Genomic DNA, 18,188 nt, shown 5'->3' on the forward strand with positions numbered 1-18,188 from the left:
TGTTAATGATTATTATTCAATAACTAACTATGGGTGTAGCTAAATAAAATAAGTGACAGAGAGCGGCATCGCAGACATCCGCCCCGGAAATATTTTGGCTCCGTAATCATGGATTTTACCGCAGAACAATAAAATAACTAAGTCTTAAAGCAATAAAAGTTTGGCAAATTATTAACTTTTATTAAAATATAATAGCCCTGCTATTTCAGCTTTTGTGTAAGTTGATGCAAGTAGCTCCAATGAATAATACTTCAGTTATGCATACAAAAGTAATTTGGCAAGTTAACCCCGTAACTTATTGAAATTTGAGGACGAAAGTGCTTACATACATATATATGTTTGTAACTATGTACTTATGTTTATTTTTCATTCACTGATTTTATTTGTTTTACTGTTTGAATTAAAATTGCAAAATGTGTAGAAAATTTAGCGATAAAAATACTTTGTAAGCCAGATTAATAACAAAACGGTTTAAATTGTAATACAAAACCCCGTGTAGAGGTCAAACTTCCTAGGCACTCAATATCATGCATGAAAACGACAATGTTTTGGCAACTTTAGTTTCAAGTCAAGATTTGCTATTAGACTGTATTAGACGAATATTTTGAAAATTGCTAGTCAATCGTATTGAGACAAATCTTGATATTTTCCGTATTTCAGGTTGCGTTATGTATGTATGTATGTATGTATGTATGTATGTATGTATGCATGTATGTATGTATGTACAACGGGTTTTATCTATATATGTCGTGTTATAACGAGTCATATATATATATATATATATATATATATATATATATATATATATATATATATATATATATATATATATATATATATATATATATATATTAAACAACACCAAGACGTATATATATATATATATATATATATATATATATATATATATATATATATATATATATATATATATATATATGCATTGTGTGATTGACCTTTATTCATAATCAAGGGTAGGAGGAATTGGTCCTGCAAGTCTGATAGCACTGGGGCATCTTGCCGCAGACATGTAGCATGATGTCTCACCCAGTCACATTATCCTGACATCAGGCAGACCAGTCCTAACACTAACCTCTTTATAATGAGCGAAAAGCGAGACAGCTGTTAGTACCATTTTTGAAAACCATGGAGTATGTATGTATGTATGTATGTATGTATGTATGTATGTATGTATGCATGAGGGGCCCCGAGTGGTCTAAAGCGCTCACCGTTCCGGATCACTGCCATCTCACCTATGTCTGCGTGGGTTCGAGTCTCAGGCTTGGCTAGCGTGGGTACGTGGGAAAGTCGGCCAGTAGCTTCTCGTGGGTCGGTTGTTCTTCCTCCACCAGTTATACTGGCCGCCATGTATAGCCTATCTTGTGCTGAAAAATGGCGTTAAACCCTAGAACAACAGCAACAACATGTATGTATGTATGTATGTATGTATGTATGTATGTATGTATGTATGTATGTATAAACAGTCTTGCTGACAATCCGGAACACATAGACATAAAACCGTAACGCTACGATATTTAAGGCGAAGGTGTCTTATTGAATGTGAATCGACAAAGACGGATAAATACCATTTAAATCTTCTTCCAATATCGGTGTTTATTATTCTCCCTTAATAAGTGAAGACTTCATTCCTCTCCAAAGTGTTTTACAAAATACTGTTGAGTGGTTATTGGCTTGTAATGGTTTTTATCATTTTTAGAAGCTGATACGTTCGAGCACCAATTGCAAAATGCTATTTATTTATATGCAGTGATTTTCAGAAGACTGATTGAAAGTCGTATCTATTACTCGGTAATATAAACCTTCTGAAGTTCTCTGTTTGGAATTGATCGTATCCTATTACCTAATGCGATAGTTACAATAAACCTTCTGAAGTTCTCTGTTTGGAATTGATCGTAATGCGATAGTTACAATAAACCTTCTGAAGTTCTCTGTTTGGAATTGATCGTATCCTATTGCCTAATGCGATAGTTACAAGAAACCTTCTGAAGTTCTCTGTTTGGAATTGATCGTAATGCGATAGTTACAATAAACCTTCTGAAGTTCTCTGTTTGGGATTGATCGTATCCTATTGCCTAATGCGATAGTTACAAACTTTTAAAAAATATGATCATAATTGTCACAGGTTCACTGGTTCATAATACTGAAATGTAATCAGGTACAAACAGGCAGCCAAAAATAAAACAGCTTGAAATGTTCAACTTCATCAGGCGTGAGAAGAACGTGACAAGTTTAAACAGCAAGGTTTATTTGCCTTGAACTACCGTGTGTAAGGGTCCTAAACTGCACGAAAAAGCACTGCTATTCTCACGAGTATTTCCCCCTTTCCAACTTCAATCAAGATAATGTTTCATCCACATGACGTCCTAAAATCGTTTAATTGCTAACATAATCTAAATCAACGCAATTAAGTGACACATTCAGGTTAATTCTTTAAACCAGTTAACATTACCTTTGATTTCTTTTGGTTGATAATTAGTCAGACGACCATCTATTTTCAGGCCAGTATAGATTTCAAAGCCAGGGAGGGTGCCCGAGGAAGTATGTACGGTTGTAAGCATGTGTTGTATTATATATATATATATATATATATATATATATATATATATATATATATATATATATATATATATATATATAGTTGTGTGTGTTGTATATGTATGTGCGTATGTAGAACTATGTAGTGTTTTACTAACGTCAAGAATGCCCAGTAAAACTATCAAATTTACAGGAATTTTGTGTAATTTAAATGCCATTTATATAGAAAATATATTAGATTGTCTAATCTTATCACCTACTATATTGGACGTGTTTTTGTATGAAAAGTCCTGGCACTTTTATGTTTGTGGATGGATCCTACCATATTACAACTGAAGTGTCAGTCAAAGTATTATTTCCAACCTAAACTGCTGCATATTTTATTTAGCGCCTTTCTATACATTATCTGTATAATTGAAAAGTCAAATCTATATATTTCATTTGTTCTACTTCTCCTTTCTCGTCTTCATATTCTTAGGTCCTGTTAATGCAAGCACTACTTTTCAACCAACGACTTCACCCACAGGAGACTCATCTGCAACATTTCCATCCACAACTACAAATACAGCAGCGTCATATACTACTTCTCCACCTACAACTAACACTGCTATCGAAAACTCTGCCACGTCTACATCCACAGCTACCATCACAGATGTAAACTCTACCACTTCGATATCCTACACTACCACTACAGAACAGTCACCAACTACGTTTACATACACATCTACCACTACAACCGACACACTAACAACATCTCAGCCTACATCAGACTCGTCTGCTTCGTCTACATATACTAACTCTCCACCCACAACAACATTCACAACAGACACATCTACTCTGTCTGCACCCGAAACTACCACAGCACCTGTGGCATCCACCACGTCCACATTCACAAGTACAACATCAGATTCATCAACTAATCCTACAACCAAAAGTGTAACTAAAACATCTGTCACAACTATAGAATACACGTCTACTACATCCACACCCACAACAAATAATGTAACTGAAACATCTACTCAATCCACAACTAAATCTACACCTTACTCATCTACCATTTATACTTCCAAACTCACAATGGTAACTACACCATACTTATCGTCTACTACTTCCCCACCGATCACTACCATCACTCAACCAAGAAGTATATCTACTTCCACAGCCACAACAACCACAACAGAATACCCATCCACTACTCATGCACCCATGACAAGCACAGAAACGGGCACAACCATAACTACTCAACAAGTACATCTACAGCAAGTGAAGCATCTACCATTTCTGAATCCACCAGTACATCCATAGCATACTCATCTGCTACTTCCACCTCCACACCCACAACTAAAACAACATTATATTCATCAGCTACACCCACACCCATAACTACCACTGAAACATCTGCCACTACTACAACAACGACTATACCAACGGATTATTCATCTACAACTTCTACACCCACTAATACAACTACAGCAAATTCACCTAATACCGCTACACCCATAACTACGACTGTAACGAAAACATCTATAACAATCCCACAAAGGAATATGTCTACAGCATACTCAGCTACTGCATCCACATCCACAACTAAAACTACAACCACAACTACTCCACCCACAAGCATAACTACAACATATTCATCTACTACTTCCCCACCCATGACTACTACTGCAACTGAAACGGCTACCAATCATCCTAAAGCGAGTACATATACATCAGACTCATCTACTACTACCACACTCACAAGTACAACATACTCACCCACTACTTATACGCTCATAACTAAAACTGCACATGAAACATCCACCAATACTCTACCCAATGGTACATCTAAAGCATACGTATTTACGACACCTACGCCCATAACCACAACTGGACTGGAAACATCTACCAATACTCAGCCTACGAGTACATCTATAGCAAATACATCCGCCACTTCCACAACCACAAATACAACAAAGTTATCCACTAATGCAGCCGAAGTATCCATCACCATTGCATCCACGGGTATTTCTACAACAGACTCATCTATAATTTACACCTCCACATCAGCAATTACAAATACAGAAAACTCATCTACTGCTTCAACACCCATAACTACCACTGCAACTGAAACACCCAACACTGTTCCACCTACGATAACATCTACAGCAGACACATTTGTTACATCCACACCAATAACTATCACTACCATTGAAACATCTACCACTACTGCACCCACAACTAAATCTACAGCATACACAACTCCCATTTCCACAACAACAACTGAAACTACAGCAGATTTATTTACTACATCCACTGCAAATGAACAGCCTACCACTAGTCGACCCATGACTATGACTAAAACACATTTATCTACCACATCCACACCCGTAACCACCAATGCAAATGAATCACCTACCACTGCTCCAAACACGACTATAACTACAACACACTTATCTACTTCATCCGTACCCACCACTACCACTGCAAATGAACAACCTACAACTACTTCAAACACGACATTAACTACAACACAAATATATACTACAACCACACCCATAACTAACACTGCAATTGAACAACCTACTACTACTGCGACCACGACTATAACTACAACACACTTATCTACTACAACCACACCCATAACTACCACAGCAACTGAACAACCTACTACTGCTCCAACCACGACTAAAACTACAACATACTTATCTACTACAACGACAACCATAACTACCACTGAAAATGAACAACCTACCACTACTCTAACCATGACTAAACCTACAACACACCTCTCTACTACAACCACACCCATAACTACCACTGCAACTGAACAACCTACTACTGCTCCAACCACGACTAAAACTACAACATACTTATCTACTACAACGACACCCATAACTACCACAGAAACTGAACAACCTACCACTAATCCAAAAACGACTATAACTACAACACACTTATCTACTACAACCACACCCATAACTACCACTGCAACTGAACAACCTACTACTACTCCAACCACGACTAAAACTACAACATATTTAACTACTACAACCACACCCATAACTACCACTGCAAATGAACAACCTACCACTACTCCAACCATAACTAAACCTACAACACACTTATCTATTACAACCACACCCATAACTACCACTGAAACTGAACAACCTATCACTACTTCAAACACCACATTAACTACAACACACTTATCTACTACATCCACACCCATAACTACCACAGACACTGAACAAGCTACCACTACTCCAAAAACGACTATAACTACAACACACTTATCTACTACATCCACACCCATAACTACCACTGCTACTGAACAACCTACTACTACTCCAACCACGAGTGAAACTATAACATACTTATCTACTACATCCACACCCATAACTACCACTGCAACTGAACAACCTACTACTACTCCAACCACGACTATAACTACAACACACTTATCTACTACATCCACACCCATAACTACCACTGCAACTGAACAACCTACTACTACTCCAACCACGAGTGAAACTATAACATACTTATCTACTACATCCGCACCCATAACTACCACTGCAACTGAACAACCTACTACTACTCCAACCACGACTATAACTACAACATACTTATCTAGTACATCCACACCCATAACTACCACTGCAACTGAACAACCTACTACTACTCCAACCACGAGTGAAACTACAACACACTTATCTACTACATTCACACCCATAACTACCACTGCAACTGAACATCCTACCACTACTCCGACCACGACAAAAACTACATCATACTTATCTACTACAACCACACCCATAACTACCACTGCAACTGAACAACCTACCACTACTCCAAAAACGACTATAACTACAACACACTTATCTACTACATCCACACCCATAACTACCACTGCAACTGAACATCCTACCACTACTCCGACCACGACAAAAACTACATCATACTTATCTACTACAACCACACCCATAACTACCAATGCAACTGAACAACCTACCACTACTCCAAAAACGACTATAACTACAACACACTTATCTACTACATCCACACCCATAACTACCACTGCAACTGAACATCCTACCACTACTCCGACCACGACAAAAAATACATCATACTTATCTACTACAACCACACCCATAACTACCAATGCAACTGAACAACCTACCACTACTCCAAAAACGACTATAACTACAACACACTTATCTACTACATCCACACCCATAACTACCACTGCTACTGAACAACCTACTACTACTACAACCACGACTCAAACTACAACATACTTATCTAGTACATCCACACCCATAACTACCTCTGCAACTGAACAACCTACTACTACTCCAACCACGAGTGAAACTACAACATACTTATCTAGTACATCCACACCCATAACTACCACTGCAACTGAACAACCTACTACTACTCCAACCACGAGTGAAACTACAACACACTTATCTACTACAACCACACCCACAACTACCACAGCAACTGAACAACCTACTACTGCTCCAACCACGACTAAAACTACAACATACTTATCTACTACAACGACACACATAACTACCACTGCAAATGAACAACCTACCACTACTCTAACCATGACAAAACCTACAACACACCTCTCTACTACAACCACACCCATAACTACCACTGCAACTGAACAACCTACTACTACTCCAACCACGACTATAACTACAACTCACGTATCTACTACATCCACACCCATAACTACCACAGAAACTGAACAACCTACCACTAACCCAAAAACGACTATAACTACAACACACTTATCTACTACAACCACACCCATAACTACCACTGCAACTGAACAACCTACTACTACTCCAACCACGACTATAACTACAACACACTTATCTACTACATCCACACCCATAACTACCACTGCAAATGAACATCCTACCACTACTCCGACCACGACAAAAACTACATCATACTTATCTACTACAACCACACCCATAACTACCACTGCAACTGAACAACCTACTACTACTCCAACCACGACTATAACTACAACACACTTATCTACTACATCCACACCCATAACTACCACTGCAACTGAACAACCTACCACTACTCCAAAAACGACTATAACTACAACACACTTATCTAGTACATCCACACCCATAACTACCTCTGCAACTGAACAACCTACTACTACTCCAACCACGAGTGAAACTATAACATACTTATCTAGTACATCCACACCCAAAACTACCACTGCAACTGAACAACCTACTACTAATCCAACCACGAGTGAAACTACAACATACTTATCTACTACATCCACACCCATAACTACCACTGCAACTGAACAACCTACTACTATTCCAACTAAGAGTAAAACTACAACATACTTATCTAGTACATCCACACCCATAACTACCACTGCAACTGAACAACCTACTACTAATCCAACCACGAGTGAAACTACAACATACTTATCTACTACATCCACACCCATAACTACCACTGCAACTGAACAACCTACTACTACTCCAACTAAGAGTGAAACTACAACATACTTATCTACTACATCAGCACCCATAACTACCACTGCAACTGAACAACCTACTACTACTCCAACCACGAGTGAAACTACAACACACTTATCTACTACAACCACACCCACAACTACCACAGCAACTGAACAACCTACCACTACTCCAAAAACGACTATAACTACAACACACTTATCTAGTACATCCACACCCATAACTACCTCTGCAACTGAACAACCTACTACTACTCCAACCACGAGTGAAACTACAACATACTTATCTAGTACATCCACACCCATAACTACCACTGCTACTGAACAACCTACTACTACTCCAACCACGACTCAAACTACAACATACTTATCTAGTACATCCACACCCATAACTACCTCTGCAACTGAACAACCTACTACTACTCCAACTAAGAGTAAAACTACAACATACTTATCTAGTACATCCACACCCATAACTACCACTGCAACTGAACAACCTACTACTAATCCAACCACGAGTGAAACTACAACATACTTATCTACTACATCCACACCCCTAACTACCACTGCAACTGAACAACCTACTACTACTCCAACTAAGAGTGAAACTACAACATACTTATCTACTACATCCACACCCATAACTACCACTGCAACTGAACAACCTACTACTACTCCAACCACGAGTGAAACTACAACACACTTATCTACTACAACCACACCCACAACTACCACAGCAACTGAACAACCTACCACTACTCCAAAAACGACTATAACTACAACACACTTATCTAGTACATCCACACCCATAACTACCTCTGCAACTGAACAACCTACTACTACTCCAACCACGAGTGAAACTACAACATACTTATCTACTACATCCACACCCATAACTACCACTGCAACTGAACAACCTACCAGTACTCCAACTAAGAGTGAAACTACAACACACTTATCTACTACATCCACACCCATAACTATCACTGCAACTGAACAACCTACTACTACTCCAACCACGAGTGAAACTACAACACACTTATCTACTACAACCACACCCATAACTACCACTGCAACTGAACAACCTACCACTACTCCAAAAACGACTATAACTACAACACACTTATCTAGTACATCCACACCCATAACTACCTCTGCAACTGAACAACCTACTACTACTCCAACCACGAGTGAAACTACAAAATACTTATCTAGTACATCCACACCCAAAACTACCACTGCAACTGAACAACCTACTACTAATCCAACCACGAGTGAAACTACAACATACTTATCTACTACATCCACACCCAAAACTACCACTGCAACTGAACAACCTCCTACTACTCCAACTACGAGTGAAACTACAACATACTTATCTACTACATCCACACCCATAACTACCACTGCAACTGAACAACCTACTACTACTCCAACTACGAGTGAAACTACAACATACTTATCTACTACATCCACACCCATAACTACCACTGCAACTGAACAACCTACTACTACTCCAACCACGAGTGAAACTACAACATACTTATCTACTACAACCACACCCACAACTACCACTGCAACTGAACATCCTACCACTACTCAAAAAACGACTATAACTACAACACACTTATCTACTACATCCACACCCATAACTACCCCTGCAACTGAACAACCTGCTATTACTCCAACCACGACTAAAACTACAACATACTTATCTAGTACATCCACACCCATAACTACCGCTGCAACTGAACAACCTACTACTACTCCAACCACGACTATAACTACAACACACTTATCTACTACAACCACACCCATAACTACCACTGCAACTGAACAACCTACTACTACTCTAACCACGAATAAAACTACAACATATTTAACTACTACAACCACACCCATAACTACCACTGCAAATGAACAACCTACCACTACTCCAACCATAACTAAACCTACAACACACTTATCTATTACAACCACACCCATAACTACCACTGAAACTGAACAACCTATCACTACTTCAAACACCACATTAACTACAACACACTTATCTACTACATCCACACCCATAACTACCACAGACACTGAACAAGCTACCACTACTCCAAAAACGACTATAACTACAACACACTTATCTACTACATCCACACCCATAACTACCACTGATACTGAACAACCTACTACTACTCCAACCACGAGTGAAACTATAACATACTTATCTACTACATCCACACCCATAACTACCACTGCAACTGAACAACCTACTACTACTCCAACCACGACTATAACTACAACACACTTATCTACTACATCCACACCCATAACTACCACTGCAACTGAACAACCTACTACTACTCCAACCACGAGTGAAACTATAACATACTTATCTACTACATCCGCACCCATAACTACCACTGCAACTGAACAACCTACTACTACTCCAACCACGACTATAACTACAACATACTTATCTAGTACATCCACACCCATAACTACCACTGCAACTGAACAACCTACTACTACTCCAACCACGAGTGAAACTACAACACACTTATCTACTACATTCACACCCATAACTACCACTGCAACTGAACATCCTACCACTACTCCGACCACGACAAAAACTACATCATACTTATCTACTACAACCACACCCATAACTACCACTGCAACTGAACAACCTACCACTACTCCAAAAACGACTATAACTACAACACACTTATCTACTACATCCACACCCATAACTACCACTGCAACTGAACATCCTACCACTACTCCGACCACGACAAAAACTACATCATACTTATCTACTACAACCACACCCATAACTACCAATGCAACTGAACAACCTACCACTACTCCCAAAACGACTATAACTACAACACACTTATCTACTACATCCACACCCATAACTACCACTGCAACTGAACATCCTACCACTACTCCGACCACGACAAAAAATACATCATACTTATCTACTACAACCACACCCATAACTACCAATGCAACTGAACAACCTACCACTACTCCAAAAACGACTATAACTACAACACACTTATCTACTACATCCACACCCATAACTACCACTGCTACTGAACAACCTACTACTACTACAACCACGACTCAAACTACAACATACTTATCTAGTACATCCACACCCATAACTACCTCTGCAACTGAACAACCTACTACTACTCCAACCACGAGTGAAACTACAACATACTTATCTAGTACATCCACACCCATAACTACCACTGCAACTGAACAACCTACTATTACTCCAACCACGAGTGAAACTACAACACACTTATCTACTACAACCACACCCACAACTACCACAGCAACTGAACAACCTACTACTGCTCCAACCACGACTAAAACTACAACATACTTATCTACTACAACGACACACATAACTACCACTGCAAATGAACAACCTACCACTACTCTAACCATGACAAAACCTACAACACACCTCTCTACTACAACCACACCCATAACTACCACTGCAACTGAACAACCTACTACTACTCCAACCACGACTATAACTACAACTCACGTATCTACTACATCCACACCCATAACTACCACAGAAACTGAACAACCTACCACTAACCCAAAAACGACTATAACTACAACACACTTATCTACTACAACCACACCCATAACTACCACTGCAACTGAACAACCTACTACTACTCCAACCACGACTATAACTACAACACACTTATCTACTACATCCACACCCATAACTACCACTGCAACTGAACAACCTACCACTACTCCAAAAACGACTATAACTACAACACACTTATCTAGTACATCCACACCCATAACTACCACTGCAACTGAACAACCTACTACTACTCCAACCACGACTCAAACTACAACATACTTATCTAGTACATCCACACCCATAACTACCTCTGCAACTGAACAACCTACTACTACTCCAACCACGAGTGAAACTATAACATACTTATCTAGTACATCCACACCCAAAACTACCACTGCAACTGAACAACCTACTACTAATCCAACCACGAGTGAAACTACAACATACTTATCTACTACATCCACACCCATAACTACCACTGCAACTGAACAACCTACTACTATTCCAACTAAGAGTAAAACTACAACATACTTATCTAGTACATCCACACCCATAACTACCACTGCAACTGAACAACCTACTACTAATCCAACCACGAGTGAAACTACAACATACTTATCTACTACATCCACACCCATAACTACCACTGCAACTGAACAACCTACTACTACTCCAACGAAGAGTGAAACTACAACATACTTATCTACTACATCAGCACCCATAACTACCACTGCAACTGAACAACCTACTACTACTCCAACCACGAGTGAAACTACAACACACCTATCTACTACAACCACACCCACAACTACCACAGCAACTGAACAACCTACCACTACTCCAAAAACGACTATAACTACAACACACTTATCTAGTACATCCACACCCATAACTACCTCTGCAACTGAACAACCTACTACTACTCCAACCACGAGTGAAACTACAACATACTTATCTAGTACATCCACACCCATAACTACCACTGCTACTGAACAACCTACTACTACTCCAACCACGACTCAAACTACAACATACTTATCTAGTACATCCACACCCATAACTACCTCTGCAACTGAACAACCTACTACTACTCCAACTAAGAGTAAAACTACAACATACTTATCTAGTACATCCACACCCATAACTACCACTGCAACTGAACAACCTACTACTAATCCAACCACGAGTGAAACTACAACATACTTATCTACTACATCCACACCCATAACTACCACTGCAACTGAACAACCTACTACTACTCCAACTAAGAGTGAAACTACAACATACTTATCTACTACATCCACACCCATAACTACCACTGCAACTGAACGACCTACTACTACTCCAACCACGAGTGAAACTACAACACACTTATCTACTACAACCACACCCACAACTACCACAGCAACTGAACAACCTACCACTACTCCAAAAACGACTATAACTACAACACACTTATCTAGTACATCCACACCCATAACTACCTCTGCAACTGAACAACCTACTACTACTCCAACCACGAGTGAAACTACAACATACTTATCTACTACATCCACACCCATAACTACCACTGCAACTGAACAACCTACCAGTACTCCAACTAAGAGTGAAACTACAACACACTTATCTACTACATCCACACCCATAACTACCACTGCAACTGAACAACCTACTACTACTCCAACCACGAGTGAAACTACAACACACTTATCTACTACAACCACACCCATAACTACCACTGCAACTGAACAACCTACCACTACTCCAAAAACGACTATAACTACAACACACTTATCTAGTACATCCACACCCATAACTACCTCTGCAACTGAACAACCTACTACTACTCCAACCACGAGTGAAACTACAAAATACTTATCTAGTACATCCACACCCAAAACTACCACTGCAACTGAACAACCTACTACTAATCCAACCACGAGTGAAACTACAACATACTTATCTACTACATCCACACCCAAAACTACCACTGCAACTGAACAACCTCCTACTACTCCAACTACGAGTGAAACTACAACACACTTATCTACTACATCCACACCCATAACTACCACTGCAACTGAACAACCTGCTATTACTCAAACCACGACTAAAACTACAACATACTTATCTAGTACATCCACACCCATAACTACCGCTGCAACTGAACAACCTACTACTACTCCAACCACGACTATAACTACAACAAACTTATCTACTACAACCACACCCATAACTACCACTGCAACTGAACAACCTACTACTACTCCAACCACGACTAAAACTACAACATACTTATCTAGTACATCTACACCCATAACTACCACTGCAACTGAACAACCTACTACTACTCCAACCACGACTATAACTACAACACACCTATCTACTACAACCACACCCATAACAACCACTGCAACTGAACAACCTACTACTACTCCAACCACGACTAAAACTACAACATACTTATCTAGTACATCCACACCCATAACTACCACTGCAACTGAACAACCTACTACTACTCCAACCACGAGTGAAACTACAACATACTTATCTACTACATCCACACCCATAACTATCACTGCAACTGAACAACCTACTACTACTCCAACCACGAGTGAAACTACAACATACTTATCTACTACAACCACACCCATAACTACCACTGCAACTGAACAACCTACTACTACTCCAACCACGACTAAAACTACAACATACTTATCTAGTACATCCACACCCATAACTACCACTGCTACTGAACAACCTACTACTACTCCAACCACGAGTGAAACTACAACATACTTATCTAGTACATCCACACCCATAACTACCACTACAACTGAACAACCTACTACTAATCCAACCACGAATATAACAACAACAAACTTATCTACTACATCCACACCCATAACTACCACTGCAACTGAACAACCTACTACTACTCCAACCACGACTAAAACTACAACATACTTATCTACTACATCCACACCCATAACTGCCACTGCTACTGAACAACCTACTACTACTCCAGCCACGACTATAACTACAACACACTTATCTACTACATCCACACCCATAACTACCACTGCAACTGAACATCCTACCACGAATCCAACCACGACTAAAACTACAACATACTTATCTACTACATCCACACCCATCACTACCACTGCTACTGAACAACCTACTACTACTCCAACCACGACTAAAACTAGAACACACTTATCTACTACAACCACACCCATAACTACCACTGCAATTGAACAACCTACTACTACTCCAACTACGAGTGAAACTACAACATACTTATCTACTACAACCACACCCACAACTACCACTGCAACTGAACATCCTACCACTACTCAAAAAACGACTATAACTACAACACACTTATCTACTACATCCACACCCATAACTACCACTGCAACTGAACAACCTGCTATTACTCCAACCACGACTAAAACTACAACATACTTATCTAGTACATCCACACCCATAACTACCACTGCAACTGAACAACCTACTACTACTCCAACCACGACTATAACTACAACACACTTATCTACTACAACCACACCCATAACTACCACTGCAACTGAACAACCTACTACTACTCCAACCACGACTAAAACTACAACATACTTATCTAGTACATCTACACCCATAACTACCACTGCAACTGAACAACCTACTACTACTCCAACCACGACTATAACTACAACACACCTATCTACTACAACCACACCCATAACTACCACTGCAACTGAACAACCTACTACTACTCCAACCACGACTAAAACTACAACATACTTATCTAGTACATCCACACCCATAACTACCACTGCAACTGAACAACCTACTACTACTCCAACCACGAGTGAAACTACAACATACTTATCTACTACATCCACACCCATAACTACCACTGCAACTGAACAACCTACTACTACTCCAACCACGAGTGAAACTACAACATACTTATCTACTACAACCACACCCATAACTACCACTGCAACTGAACAACCTACTACTACTCCAACCACGACTAAAACTACAACATACTTATCTAGTACATCCACACCCATAACTACCACTGCTACTGAACAACCTACTACTACTCCAACCACGAGTGAAACTACAACATACTTATCTAGTACATCCACACCCATAACTACCACTACAACTGAACAACCTACTACTAATCCAACCACGAGTGAAACTACAACATACTTATCTACTACATCCACACCCATAACTACCACTGCAACTGAGCAACCTACTACTACTCCAAGCACGAATATAACTACAACAAACTTATCTACTACATCCACACCCATAACTACCACTGCAACTGAACAACCTACTACTACTCCAACCACGACTAAAACTACAACATACTTATCTACTACATCCACACCCATAACTACCACTGCAACTGAACAACCTACTACTACTCCAACCACGAATATAACTACAACACACTTATCTACTACATCCACACCCATAACTACCACTGCAACTGAACAACCTACTACTACTCCAACCACGACTAAAACTACAACATACTTATCTACTACATCCACACCCATAACTGCCACTGCTACTGAACAACCTACTACTACTCCAGCCACGACTATAACTACAACACACTTATCTACTACATCCACACCCATAACTGCCACTGCTACTGAACAACCTACTACTACTCCAGCCACGACTATAACTACAACACACTTATCTACTACATCCACACCCATAACTACCACTGCAACTGAACATCCTACCACGAATCCAACCACGACTAAAACTACAACATACTTATCTACTACATCCACACCCATAACTACCACTGCTACTGAACAACCTACTACTACTCCAACCACGACTAAAACTACAACACACTTATCTACTACAACCACACCCATAACTACCACTGCAACTGAACAACCTACTACTACTCCAACCACGAGTGAAACTACAACATACTTATCTACTACAACCACACCCACAACTACCACTGCAACTGAACATCCTACCACTACTCAAAAAACGACTATAACTACAACACACTTATCTACTACATCCACACCCATAACTACCACTGCAACTGAACAACCTGCTATTACTCCAACCACGACTAAAACTACAACATACTTATCTAGTACATCCACACCCATAACTACCACTGCAACTGAACAACCTAGTACTACTCCAACCACGAGTGAAACTATAACATACTTATCTACTACATCAACACCCATAACAACCACTGCAACTGAACAACCTACTACTACTCCAACCACGACTATAACTACAACACACTTATCTACTACATCCACACCCATAACTACGGCAGCAACTGAACAACCTACTACTACTCCAACCACGACTATAACTACAACACACTTATCTACTACATCCACACCCATAACTACCACTGCAACTGAACATCCTACCACTACTCCGACCACGACAAAAACTACATCATACTTATCTACTACAACCACACCCATAACTACCACTGCAACTGAACAACCTACCACTACTCCAAAAACGACTATAACTACAACACACTTATCTAGTACATCCACACCCATAACTACCTCTGCAACTGAACAACCTACTACTACTCCAACCACGAGTGAAACTACAACATACTTATCTAGTACATCCACACCCATAACTACCACTGCTACTGAACAACCTACTACTACTCCAACCACGACTCAAACTACAACATACTTATCTAGTACATCCACACCCATAACTACCTCTGCAACTGAACAACCTACTACTACTCCAACCACGAGTGAAACTATAACATACTTATCTAGTACATCCACACCCAAAACTACCACTGCAACTGAACAACCTACTACTAATCCAACCACGAGTGAAACTACAACATACTTATCTACTACATCCACACCCATAACTACCACTGCAACTGAACAACCTACTACTACTCCAACTGAGAGTGAAACTACAACACACTTATCTACTACATCCACACCCATAACTACCACTGCAACTGAACAACCTACTACTACTCCAACCACGAGTGAAACTACAACACACTTATCTACTACAACCACACCCATAACTACCACTGCAACTGAACAACCTACCACTACTCCAAAAACGACTATAACTACAACACACTTATCTAGTACATCCACACCCATAACTACCTCTGCAACTGAACAACCTACTACTACTCCAACCACGAGTGAAACTACAACATACTTATCTAGTACATCCACACCCAAAACTACCACTGCAACTGAACAACCTACTACTAATCCAACCACGAGTGAAACTACAACATACTTATCTACTACATCCACACCCAAAACTACCACTGCAACTGAACAACCTACTACTACTCCAACCACGAGTGAAACTACAACATACTTATCTACTACAACCACACCCACAACTACCACTGCAACTGAACATCCTACCACTACTCAAAAAACGACTGTAACTACAACACACTTATCTACT

At 39.7% G+C, this 18,188-nt stretch overlaps 1 protein-coding gene and 1 long non-coding RNA gene across 2 annotated transcripts in view; one reads left to right on the plus strand and one right to left on the minus strand.

The window, feature by feature from the left end:
* Positions 1-18,188, minus strand: part of LOC149796448 (uncharacterized) — a 265,169-nt gene that overhangs the window by 134,180 nt on the left and 112,801 nt on the right. The window lies entirely within an intron of this gene.
* On the plus strand, positions 7,155-9,216 carry LOC149796449 (uncharacterized). The gene is made up of 3 exons (XM_089960161.1): positions 7,155-8,431; positions 8,564-8,862; positions 9,200-9,216. Exons 1-3 carry the CDS (start codon positions 7,155-7,157, stop codon positions 9,214-9,216), a joined length of 1,593 nt encoding a protein of 530 aa, XP_089816287.1.

This window comes from Sinohyriopsis cumingii, chromosome 6 (assembly GCF_028554795.1).
Source record: "Sinohyriopsis cumingii isolate HCF-2022 chromosome 6, ASM2855479v2, whole genome shotgun sequence".
NCBI classification, from domain to species: Eukaryota; Metazoa; Mollusca; class Bivalvia; order Unionida; family Unionidae; genus Sinohyriopsis; species Sinohyriopsis cumingii.